Source organism: Vitis riparia, chromosome 5, assembly GCF_004353265.1.
Source record: "Vitis riparia cultivar Riparia Gloire de Montpellier isolate 1030 chromosome 5, EGFV_Vit.rip_1.0, whole genome shotgun sequence".
Classification (NCBI taxonomy): domain Eukaryota; kingdom Viridiplantae; phylum Streptophyta; class Magnoliopsida; order Vitales; family Vitaceae; genus Vitis; species Vitis riparia.
In genome coordinates this window covers 19,793,784-19,806,584 of record NC_048435.1, presented here as the reverse complement: position 1 = coordinate 19,806,584, position 12,801 = coordinate 19,793,784, and the positions used below count along the sequence as shown (strand labels likewise).

At 31.0% G+C, this 12,801-nt stretch overlaps 1 protein-coding gene across 1 annotated transcript; it reads right to left on the bottom strand.

Annotated features, from left to right (window-relative positions):
• Positions 1–9,965: 9,965 nt before the first annotated feature.
• Positions 9,966–12,222, bottom strand: LOC117914719 (chitinase-like protein 2). The gene is made up of 3 exons (XM_034830169.1): positions 11,729–12,222; positions 10,841–11,000; positions 9,966–10,739 (listed from the first exon to the last, which is right to left on the bottom strand). The coding sequence occupies exons 1-3, from the start codon at positions 12,108–12,110 to the stop codon at positions 10,331–10,333; spliced, it is 951 nt and encodes a 316-aa protein (XP_034686060.1). The 5' UTR covers positions 12,111–12,222; the 3' UTR covers positions 9,966–10,330.
• Positions 12,223–12,801: the final 579 nt, after the last annotated feature.

Sequence of the window (12,801 nt, the reverse complement as noted above, 5' to 3'; positions counted from 1 at the left end):
ATTTTCAGATTCTCGATTTGGGTTTTTTCAAAAAGCTTGATTATTTTATTTTATTTTATATATTTGGTTGTGAATTGGAGATAATCATATTGAATTGAAGTGTTTGTTTTCCAATTTTTAATTTCTATCTTTTGGGGGGTTTGAAGCTTTGACATTGAAGTTAGATTTTCAACTCCTTATTGCCATAAACCTGATTTTGTTGAATTGTGAGCACTGTCAATTTGAATAAAATGGAATTTGGGTTTGGAATCTGAGTTTTTTCCTGTGATGAACAAAACTCATCTCTAAATACTTACCACAATTGAGGTTTCAAGCTTAAAATTTCAAGAGATGCAATCATCCCAATTGGCTTTTTCATCTCATCAAAGAGAGGATTGAGGATTGGGGAGGAGATAGAAAGAGTGAAGGGAGAAGAAGAAGAAGAAAAATGAAACAAGAGGAAGGCTAGTTAGGGTTTTTTTTTTTTATAAAAAAAATAAAAATAAATTGACCCATTTGCCCTCGATCACATAAAGAGCACATGTATTTCTGTAAAAAAAATAACTTTGTCTCTCAAAAAATGCATATTGCATCCAATTATAAAGGATGAGGGATATATTGCTCGATTTTGAACTCGATAAAGCAATGTGCAAAACACACTATAGGTTGGGGATAAAGTGTAATAAATCCTAATTTTTATTATGTTGGCTTTCGAAAATATAAATATATTTTAAATGTATCTAATTAAAATATAGTAAGTAGCTATTGCATAATATTTTTTTAAAATAATTATTAAAAAAATAGTTTTAAAAAATTATTTATGCTTATTTTTTAAAATAACATTTTATTTAAGAATTTAAATATGAAAAAATTCATTCCCTGCAAATATATTATTGTTTATATATTATATAAAAATCTCAAAATATTCTTTATATTTTCATTTATTTTTCATAATATTTTTTTTTAAAAAAAAATTAAAGTATCTTAAATATGTTTAAAAAATAATATATATTTAAAACTAAGAGCCTGTTTGGTCATGTGATTTAAAAACAATTTTTTTTTGTTTTTAAGAATTTCTAACACTATTTGGTAGTTATTCTCGTGAAACAATTTTTTTAAAACAAAGTGAAATAGAAAACAATTTTTAAAAAACAAGTAAGAGTAGTTTTCACCAATTTTTAAAAACAAAAAGAAAACATGGACCTATTTGGCCATGTTTTTTAAAACTTGTTTTTAAAAATTGCTTTTAAGTTAAAAAATAAAAATACAGTTTTTAAAAGCAAGTTTCACAAAACATGGTCAAATGGGTTTTTAAAAAACAAATTTCAATAATTTATTTATTTATTTATCAAATATGGTTTTTAAGTCGAAAGTTATTTTCTATTATTTAAAACGAAAGTAGTTTCCAAAGACTTGGTTAGTCAAAGAATTGAAGAAGAAATTTACAACATTTTTTTCAAATTAATTGGCCAACTCTCTTATGCTTAAATGTATTTCCTATATGATTTTTTTTTTCAATTCTTAAAATAAAATATAATTATCAATTCTATCATTACTATAATCGGGTGATGAAAAAGAGTAGAGTTAAAATTCTTTTCCATATATTGAAAATTATACATATACCATTTTTTTTTAATGTTATACCCTTGAAATTTTTATCCAAAAAGTGTTTGATACAAGAGAATAAAGATTAAAAATCATTGAAAGATGATTCTGTCAAAAAAAAAAAAAAAATTAAATTTCTTTTTTACTTTAATATACAATTGAAATTAATTTTTTTTTAAATCAACTAAAGCAAAGGTTTAGTCCAATGCATTCACACTTACTAAACAAAATTAAAATGTAAATAAAGTTTCCATACCATTCTTCCTCAAACAACAACTCACCTTTAACTTAATTCTTTATCATAGACAAAAACTAGAGTAGTGTTAGAAAAAAAATATTTATTTAATGTTTAATATTGAATTTAAACAATATCATTTAGGATATGAAGAAGACGATAAAAACTATATCTTGATCTTCCCTCCTATACTCTTAACTTCAATATGATTGGAAGTTCTTCATGTTACCATCTTGAACTCCTTCCTTGATCTTCCCTCTCCTACTTTCCTTTTATGCACTTCTTAGTGATGAACATAGAAATGCTTCCACTAAATTACAAGAGAGTAGAGAGAGGGACCAAAAATTCCTTTATTTAGAGGTATAATAGGTTCATTTCATCAATAAACCATTAACCAATTGTGAATTTTAAAATGAATTTAATTTAATTTCATCAAAATCTATGTATGAGAAAATGAATCAAAATATTTAATAAAAGGAAAGATAGCTTTTAAGAAAAGAAAACTTAAGATGGTCATTAAGATCAACCACTTTTAGTTCTAAGAAAGTGCATCTCTTCATAATTGTATAAACATTACAAAAATTTTTTTTGGAATTGATATTTATTCAAACACATGGTGAATTGACTCTTAAAGCTGCAATTTGCGAACTACAATTGAAAGCACATAAATCAGTTTGTTTTAGTACACATAAATTAAATTGTAAAACATGCAAAAAATCTACACGTTCAAAATTAAAACATTGTTGGTAGTACCCAAATCTTGTATTGTGGCACGCGACTCCATGTTTTCTTATAGAAGCAATCCATCATTGCATAAAAATGGTCATCTGGAAGAAAAATGATAAAAATAATGATAAAAAAGTTATGTTAAAACTATCGTGATATAGATCTTGGAATAATTAATAATGTAATAGGTCATAGGAATTGGATTTGGTTCTCCAATGGTTACATCAACTTAATCTCTTTAACCATACACCTCTAGGATTTCGACTTTGATAATCCAAAAAGAGGTTATTTTCTCTACAAAGGAAGAGATAAGTAAAAATAAAGTAAAACACTTAAAAACTTTGGATAAGAAGCATAAAGTCCAATTGAATTGGATTGATTTTTTATTCATCAATTTGCATTTAATTAGACAATCAAACTCTAAAAAACTCCTAAATAAATCAACCACTAGCCTACTAATACATGTTGGAAGTACTTCCTTAAAGACATAATAACACATTTTTATATCTTATTTGACTCAATTTGAAATTACAACTAACTAATAAAATATCAATATTAATTTCAACATCCCTCCTTAATGCTAAATTTTGCAACTCCTAACATATCCCTAAAATACTCAAAACTTCTTTAAAGATAGAGATTTCGTAAATATATTTGCAAGTTGTTCTTTGATGCTACAATATATCATCTTAATAGTTCCTTTAACAACTAACTCTTTGATAAAATGATGACGTATCTTTATGTGTCTTGTGTGCCCATGAAATACGAAGTTCTTTTTCATATAAATTGTGTATTGATTATCATAATAGATAATTATGGACACTTCTTGATAATGCTTCATATATTTTAAAATTCTTCTTAACCAAACACTTTAGACAAGTAATGGAACAATATTTTTTGCATTTGAGAAATATAATGTAGTTGATGGTTCCTTTTTTGAACTCCATGAAATAACACTTAAACAAAGATTGAAAATATAACATGTAGTATTGCTTCAATCTTAAATTGAACTTGCCCAATTACTATTAGAAAAACAACATGGCTAAAAGATTGTTAACATGATTGTATCAAATGCCATATGAATTTGTTCTCTTTAAATATCTTAATACTATTTTGAATGCACCATAATGAAGCTTGCTTGGACTTTGCATAAATCTTGACAAAAAACTTTTTGTTTGCATAATATCTAGCCTATTGTTGGTGATATACAATAAATTACCAATCAAACTTCAATATTCTTGAATATTAATCTTTTTTTCCCCCACAAGAAAATTTTCTTATTGGTGTTTATAGGAGTTTTCATTAGATTGCAATTATTTAGTTTAAACTTTTCAAAAGATCATTTGCATACTTCTCTTGAGAAATAATGATTCCTACATCACATCACTTTACTTTCAACCTAAGAAAATAACTCATCAAGCCAAGATTAGTCATCCTAAATTCACTACTCATCATCTTTTTGAAATTCCTTCATTAAAACAATAATATTGTTAATATAAATCAAATCATTAACATAAAGGCAAATAATATGTATTTCATGTATACTTTTTATCTTAACATATAATGTAGGCTCATTTTCAATCTTTTGAAACTCTATTACTTGAAGTGCCCATTAATTTGATGATACCATGCCCTTGATGTTTGTTTTAAGCCATAAAGACTGATACTCCTTTTGTTCTTCACCCATAATTTCACAACCATGAGGTTGTTGAACACACTTCTTCAATTAAAAGATCATTTAAAAAAGTAGATTTGACATCAAACTAGGAGACATTTCATTTATGGTGAGCAATAATAGTAAAAAGAATTCTAATGCTATCAAATCTAGCAATAGAAGCAAACGTTTCTTCAAAATCAATACCTTCATGATGCGTTTAGTCTTTTATAACTAACTTTGATTTGTACTTTTAAATTAAACCATTTGGGCAATATTTAATTTTATAGATCCATTTCAGTTCAACAACTTCCTTAACATTTGGTATATTTACTAGTTCTCATGTTTTATTACTTTTCAAGGCCTCAATTTCTTCATCCATGGCATCATACCATTCTTTATACTTCATAGATTCTTGAAAATGGCATGACTCATGAACTTAAGTGAATCAACACCTTTCACACTACTCAATATATCTTTCAAGGACCTCATCTTCCTTAGCATGGTTTCAAGAGAGGAGATAAAAAGGGAAATTGAAGATGTTTTTAGAAGTATATCTTGATCTAAAATGACTTGTGAAAGGATTGAAATTATCATCATTTTGAATTTCATACCTTGAGGAGTATATACCAACTTATCATCTTATATATAGTACACCTAGAGAATTTTATAATTTCCAATTTAAAACATTTTTCTCATCAACCACATCATCACAACTGGTAATTAGTTGCTTGGTGATAAGATTATAAAATTGATATCCTTTAGTTTTAGCACTATAACCTACAAATGTGCATTTCCAACTATTGTCATCACATTTATGCCTCTTTTGAGAGGACATATAAAATGTATGAAACATAACAAAAAATCTTAAAATGGTTTACCTTGGGCTTCTATCCATTCTATTTTTCAATAGAAGTATAGTGGTGTAATACTAATGTTGGACTCTTATTAAGAATGTAAGCTATAATATGAATTGCTTTATTTTAGAAACAATTTGGAAGACCCTAAACTTTCAATAAACTCTTAGGTATCTCTACCAGACTTCTATTTTTCCTTTCACCACCATATTTTGTTGAGTAGTGTAGTTCATTATTAACTACCTCCAAATACCACAATCTTCACAAATTTTATCAAATTCACTAGATCAAATTTCACCATCACGATTTGTTTGCAAAATCTTCAAGGAAAAGCCACTATACTTTCCAACCTAATTCTTGAATCTCTTAAAGATAGGAAATGCTTTTAACTTTTCTTTGGAAAAATAGACCCAAAGTCTACTTGCTAAAATTATCCACAAAAACAATAAAATATTTGTTATTATTAAGAAAAAAAGTTTGCATTGACTCACAAACATCTACATGCACTAATTCAATTGGTCTTATAGCTCTTCTTGCTTTTCCTTTTGAAAAAAATCTTGATGTTGTTTTCCAAACATAGCTCTCACAAATTTCACATACATGTTTTATAGAAAGAAAACGATTCACCATATTTTTTTAGCCAAATGTTCCAAACTCTTATAGTTTAAATGTCTAAAGCTACAATGATAATGAAACACTACATGCATGCGTATCACCACCAAGGGTTAAAGGAAAAAAAAATTGTTTTTAGCTATAGAAACTTTCACCAATAAATGCCTTTTGGTTTTATTTTGGAAGATTGAATGTATCAAATCTTTAAAAACAAGTAAGTAGCCCTCTAATAGAAACTATCCTACACTTAACAAGCTTACATCTAAGTCAGGAACATGTGGAGAACTTTCTTTACATAACCCATTTCACCTAATTTTTCTTTTACTATACCTCTACCTTATGCTCCTTTAATTGCTCCATCACCCATCTTCACCCGAGTGGCCATTGATTTATTTAGACTTGTAAAAGCATTCAAGTTTGTTGTCATGTGATTATTGCACCTACAATCCAAATACCAAACATTTGAAACACATTCTTTAATTGAATAACAAGCAAGAAATAAAGTTTTAGATTCAATATCTCTCTTTTTCCTCAACAAATTTGACTTGCTTTTCTTTTAGTTTGTAATGTTTTTTATGTGGCCAAACTTCTTACAATAGTAACATTGGAATGACTTGTGATTGTAGCTTTCACCTTTTTCACCAAACCATTTTGATAGTGGTTTTGGTTTCTTGAATATTACCTATTAACTCATCCATCTTTTCCACTTCTTTTCTTTTACCACAGGAGGAATGTTCTTCATGTCTTTTTTGTTGTTAGACTCCTTGTTGTTGTTATCTGTCTTATCTTTAGAGAACTACAATCTAGTTTGATATGCATTTGCAACAAAATTTTCTTTATGTCTATTACACATAAATATTTGGACTATTCTATTGTTGCAACTACATGATCAAACTTCTTAGACAAGTTTCTAAAAAAAAATTTAACCACTTTTTCATGGGATAGCTATTCATCATATTTCTAAATTTGGTTTACAATTTTTAACATATTGCAAAAGTAATCATGTAGACACTCACTATCTTTCATGGGTGATGTTTCAAACTTTTTACAAAGAGTTTGAAGTTTAATGTAAGTACCTTAGTTGTGCTTTGGTATCCTTTTTGCAAAGCATCTCAACCTTCTTTGAACTTTGTTGTTATAGAAATGTGAGGAAAAGTAGTTTCCGAAATTGCTTGTTCAATAAAAAAAAAAAAAAAAAAAACGCCTTAGCATATTTCATTCACATATCTCTAATAACCTCAACATGAATCTCATTTTTTTCATAACTCTTATCCACAAAATGCCATAAATCTTGGGAGATAAAAAAAGTTCATCTTCATGCTCTAAACTTCATATCCGCTTCCTTGAAAAAGTAGGATGATGGGTGCAATTGGGGTAAGACTAGCGTTGTTTACCATTTGATGAACCTAATTTTGATACCAGAGGATAATCTAAAAAGTTGTCTTATCTATAACGATTAGGAAGAGAGAAGTAAATTAAAATAGAGCACTTAAAAACTTTGGATACGAAGCACAAAGTTTAATGGAATTGGATTGATTTTCATTCATCAATTTGTATTTAAATAGACAATCAAACTCTAATGAACTTTTAAATAAATCAATCGTTGGCCTTCTAACACTAACCCACTTATACACATAATGGGTATTTCTTAAAAGATAGGTAACACATTTCACATCTTATTTGACTCAATCTATAATTGTAACTAACATATAAAATATCAACATTAATTGCAACAGGCTCATTGTTGTGCTCCATCGACACATTTGGCAACACTACAACTACAAGTGAGTAAAAGGATTTCACCTTCCGTAGTCCATTAGCCAATGCAACAAACATCTTTCATGTAGTCTTCATTATTGGTCAAGAAGGTCACACACGCTTTGTTGGGAGGACTTACGGTCTTAGTAAAGTCAACTAGGCTCTTTATGATGGAGATGATTTTAGGAGCTATATTATAGAGAGAGAGAGAGAGAGAGAGAGAGACTGAGAATATGCGAGAATGAAGGGAGGTGAAATATTTGCAGAGAACTGGAGAGAGAAGAAGACTCTCGACTTATGAAGCGATTGATGAGATACAATAGTGAAGAGGTATGACTTGGTAAAGAGATAGTCTCGTGAAATTTTCCTTTATTTTTTTTTTTTGGGTTTTTCTTCTATTTTCCTTTGTATTTTATTTAAAAGAAAAATACAAAAAAAAAATAAACTTTAAACATTTTCCTCTACATTTTTTATCCCTTTTATTTTCCATGTCATTCAAATCAAAGAAGATGATTTCTTTAGGCTATGTTTGGTTCTCAGAAAATTTGAGGGAAAATGCAAGGGAAAGAAAATACAAAAGAAAAATAGAAAGAAAGAAAAAGTGAAGGAAAATAAAAAATAGATTAAAAGTTGATAAGTTATTTTTATTTTTTACTTCAAACTTATTTTATTTATTTCAACTCATTAATATAAAGATTAAATAATTTTAAAATACATAAGTTTTTAATTAGTTTTAATTATATTTGATTTTTTTTATATTTTTTATAGGACAACCATGAAAAAATCATTTTCCTTTACATTTTTTTTCTTTCCTTAGTATTTTCCGGGACCAAAAGTAACCTTAGTATTTTTTTTTTCCTTTCTGTAGCATTTACAAGGAACCAAACATACCCTTCATGTTTTTTAAAGATGGTCATTCTTTAGGATATGTGTTTCTTAATGTACCTGTTTATAATATAACCCTTTAATAATCCAACAATTCCAGTGCATCCTTACTCACAAACCTGAAGTTTAAGTTATGTTTGAAAAAGTTGGAAATGGGGATTGCATGAGTGAAGGTAATTTATTCGGGCAAATTAGGTCATTTACTTGAGTTCATATTTCAAAATTATACAACTTAAAAAAAAAAAATTTCATATTATTAGCTATAGTCTAATAATTTTTTCATTATCATTTAGGTTATGTTTTGTTGTCCAAGATATATATATATATATATATAAAAGAACAATATTAAGAAAAAAGATTTTCTCATATTTGATTTTACTAAAAAATGATAGAAAAATAAAATATAATTAAAATTAATTAAAATTTAATATATTTTCAAATGATTTAATCTTTATACAAAAGAGAAAATAACATATCAAAATAATTTATTATATTTATATATTATTTTTTATTTTCTTTATTTTTTTTTTGTTTTATTATTTCTGTATATATATACTTTTTATTTTTCTTCAAATGTTTTGGAACCACACGTTACCTTAAATAAACGAAATAATTACCAAAATTATTTAAACATTCTTCTTAGATTGGAAGTCTTCATAAAAAAAGTGAAAATAATTAATATACATAATATTTTACATCAAAAGATATTTTTTATTAATTAATATATTAGTTATATGATATTTAAAAATAATATTAAAAAATTGTCATATAATAACTATATAAAATTAATTTTATAAAATAAATCATTTTTAGCCTTTGATTGTTCCGTTATGATCGTGTGGATCTACACGACCAATTCATACAAATGATGAACCAATGATATACATCAACTTCTTTGATTGCCTAATCTTCATTAATAGCTGAACTGGGGGAGACCCCTTTTGGTTGGGTGTTGTGGGTCGGTCGTTAATGCTTTTCCTTTGTCTGTCACAGGTCAGGTCGAGAAACCTGCTCTTATCAATACCGTCGTTGGGCTCTTGTTCCTCAACAAATGCTCATTGATCGCCACACTTCAACCACTTGATTTTAAAACCATTGTCAAATTAAATTCAAAATTTAAAATTAAGATGCCATCAAACATCTTTTATTTTTATTATTTCAACACTTATAATACCTAACTTTTACATAACCTTTTAGTTTTCAGTATTAAAGTTTTTCATACTTCATTTTCAAATTTAATGGTGGAGCACGTACCACCACCTTCACTTCTCATTTTCCAAATCTAAATTGTAATGACACTATCGACGTCTCAACTAATCATAATTTGTATATGGTAAGAGCAGGACACTGCCTTTATGCCCTAGGCACCGACACAACTGCATCATCCACAGAGATGAGTCAACAAGGAATAGCCCCTACTCACTGATGTCACTATTATTTTTGCTAAATCATAAGCCGAATTGATGCTCCACCTATCCCCATTTATATGATTTAATTTTATAATGGATACCATCTCAAAGCCGAACCGACAAGTTTTAACAAAATGTATTGATATTATACATGGTATGACATTCCATTCAAATGTAGCATCATGCTTCACACTCTAAGCAGTGTCGGCTGCAAACCCAACTGCATGACCACCCTCCTGCTCAGATTAGACAAAGAATTTGATGTTCCTTCAGGTATCACACCATCATTTATTGTGAATAACTCATCTTTGAGGTTTCCATTATAGACCATTGGTTCCTCTACTACTACCATTTCAGGCACACTGCAACTTCTGAAAGGTCTTCACAGTTGAAACAAATATATATGAATAAAATGCTTCATACAATTCATATTTAATGACTACACATTACACAAAATGAACACCAAAATCTACACATAAATGACAGAAGCGCGCAGCAGCAACTGAATCCACACCTTATAACACCTGTCATGTCTAACTTCACACATCTCTTACAATCTTACTTGCCCTTTCTTATTTCATAATCCATCCAAAGGGTGATCATATGGAGCTTAAGAGGATGCAGTGTAGGATGGGTTGAATGCAATCTGCTCAGCACAGGTGACGTTTTCGTGGGGTCCTGCCTGTTCTCTACCAACACCCAACAGGTCGAGGTAATATTGGTAATGGGAGATGATGTTGTTCATGGAATCAACGTCGCCCTGCCCGCAAACCTGGTCCCCGTACAGAATGTTCATTGTGGTTCCAAAACCAGGCACCCGCTTGGCCAAAGTGTCATTCTTGGTGGGCTTCCAGTTGCCAACAAAGACGTCATGTGCAGAAGGCTGTGACTTCTTAACTGGGGTCATCCACCTCCAAATTGCAGCCTGGAAGGCTAAGGTAGCATTTTGTTCGATGTATTCCGGATGGTCCAGCAGATTCACCTTCAAGGCTTCTCCAGTTGCTCCATAGTTGTAGTTCCTGTCATAACAACGCTTAATCTAAATCACACCAGAAAATTCCTTCATTTTGGGATTGGCTCAACCAAAACCCTCCATCAAATTATAGGCAAAGATGCTTACCAGAAGATAGGCAATGCACCACGGCCATAGTAGTCGGCACCAGGCGTGCAGGGGTAGGTGTATTTGTAGAAATCGTCACAGTATGACTTACTGGGGCTCATTTCCTTGTTGTAGCAGAGACCCCAGGACAATGGCCCTCCTGTGGCCACTCCGTACCCACCTGAAAATATCACCACACACCTTATTATAAATCGTAATGAGTGTCGTGGGCACTGTTTGGATCTCAAGAACTCCAGGGAAAATGAAAGAAAAATAGTGAAAATAGATAATGGAAGAAACCATTTCAGGGTAAATTGCAGAACTATTTTCTTTCTTTTCCTCATTCACTCTGATCCAGGCAGGGTCATGAAATCCATCCATTTAATCCAATCCGAAGTGAAATAAATTCCAAACATGCATCATGTACAGGTCCAATCACATAGACCAAAATTAAATCACAAAATGTAATCCCAAAACCGTCCAAACTCACCTCAGATGAAAGAAAATTGTCCATTCCATTATCCATTTCAAACCCATCAAATCAAACCCTAGATCAAAACTAAGTCGAGAAATCCAATCCAAATCCTCCAGTATTCGACGAATCAAACATCCATTGTAAAATTAAACCCTCAAATCTATATAACATTTTCTTAATAAACCCTATAAAAAATTTATTGCTCAAATCAAAGCTAAACTCTCCCAATTTAACCCAAATTTACCTTCAATCCCATCTAGCTGCCGAGAAAAACGAAGGGGAAAAAAACACTAAACCAAATCTTAGATTTCCAAAAATGCAAAGAACTAAGCCCCTACTGCAAACTACAAAGACTTAATCAGACGCTGATTTTTTCTTTTTCTCTCATTTTCCCTCAATTTTCTCAGCAGCCAAACACCAAATCAACCACTTACATGAAGTTTTGCAGCCGACGTGGCCGAGGAATGCGGCCAGCTCCTTCATCTGCATGACCTTGCCGCCGGTGGTGCCGAAGCCAAGCGGCTGGTAGACCGCAGAGGCGAGGATGAATGAGCGGTAATCCCAGAAGCCGACGGCGTGGGCCACCGGCGAGTTGCGCTTGGAGAAGAGGTTCTCGAACTGGTAAGTCTGGAAATAGTCCGAAATCGTCAAATTGCAGCAGAACTCCGACCACCCCTTACATTCCCACCCCTTGTCGCACACCTTCTTTCCCTTCACCGTCTTCACCAGTGTCTTCACCGAGGAGTCCCCCTCCACCACCACCACCGCCACAATCGCCGCCAACGCCAACCCTATCAAAATGCTGCGTTCAACCATGGTTAAGGAGATTTGAGGAGCGAGCTCAGAGTGAGAAATACGTGGGTAGACAAAGGGAAGAAGAGGAACGCTTTTTATTTTTTGTGTTTGCGTTCCAAGCAAGAGAGGTGTGTTAGATCGTGCGTCTTTTTCAGGTTCGAAACGGCCCTGGTGGTGCCACGCGGTTAAACCTCGTGCTACTTTGCGTGTGATCTGGAATCTGATTGGGAAGTGGACGGCTGATGTGGGGTTTGGTGGGGGGAGGTGTTCGAGGCTTAATTGATAACAGGCTGGATTTCGCGGAGAGAACCTTTGGAAGGGCTGACCCACCGACGACCCACCGACACCTCAGAGTGTGCATGATTTCGAATGACCCGATTGGGAGAAGTCGGGTCGGGGATCGGGTGGGCCTGGAAAGTTCTTCTAGGTTGATATTTTTCCACATAATGTAGTTGAAAAATATGTTGAGATATTAGGAATGCTTTCCTTATATTATTATTTCCTTATATCATTTAGTGTTGAGATATTAGGAATGTTTAGATATTAGGAAAGTTGAGATATTATGATATTGAGATATTAGGAATATTGAGATACTAGGAATATTAAGATATTAGAATATTGAGATATTAGGAAAGTTGAGATATTAGGATATTAGTTGTTATTTCCTTATATCATTATTTCCTTGTATCATTCTTTCTCATTCTTAGAATGG

Bases quoted from the DNA above. Each gene is read 5' to 3' on its own strand.
- LOC117914719 (XM_034830169.1), bottom strand. From the start codon at position 12,110: ATGGTTGAACGCAGCATTTTGATAGGGTTGGCGTTGGCGGCGATTGTG. The intron at 11,001-11,728 runs GTAAGTGGTTGA...TGATATTTTCAG, and splicing joins CGTCGGCTGCAAAACTTCAT to GTGGGTACGGAGTGGCCACA. The intron at 10,740-10,840 runs GTAAGCATCTTT...TTGTTATGACAG, and splicing joins GGTGCATTGCCTATCTTCTG to GAACTACAACTATGGAGCAA.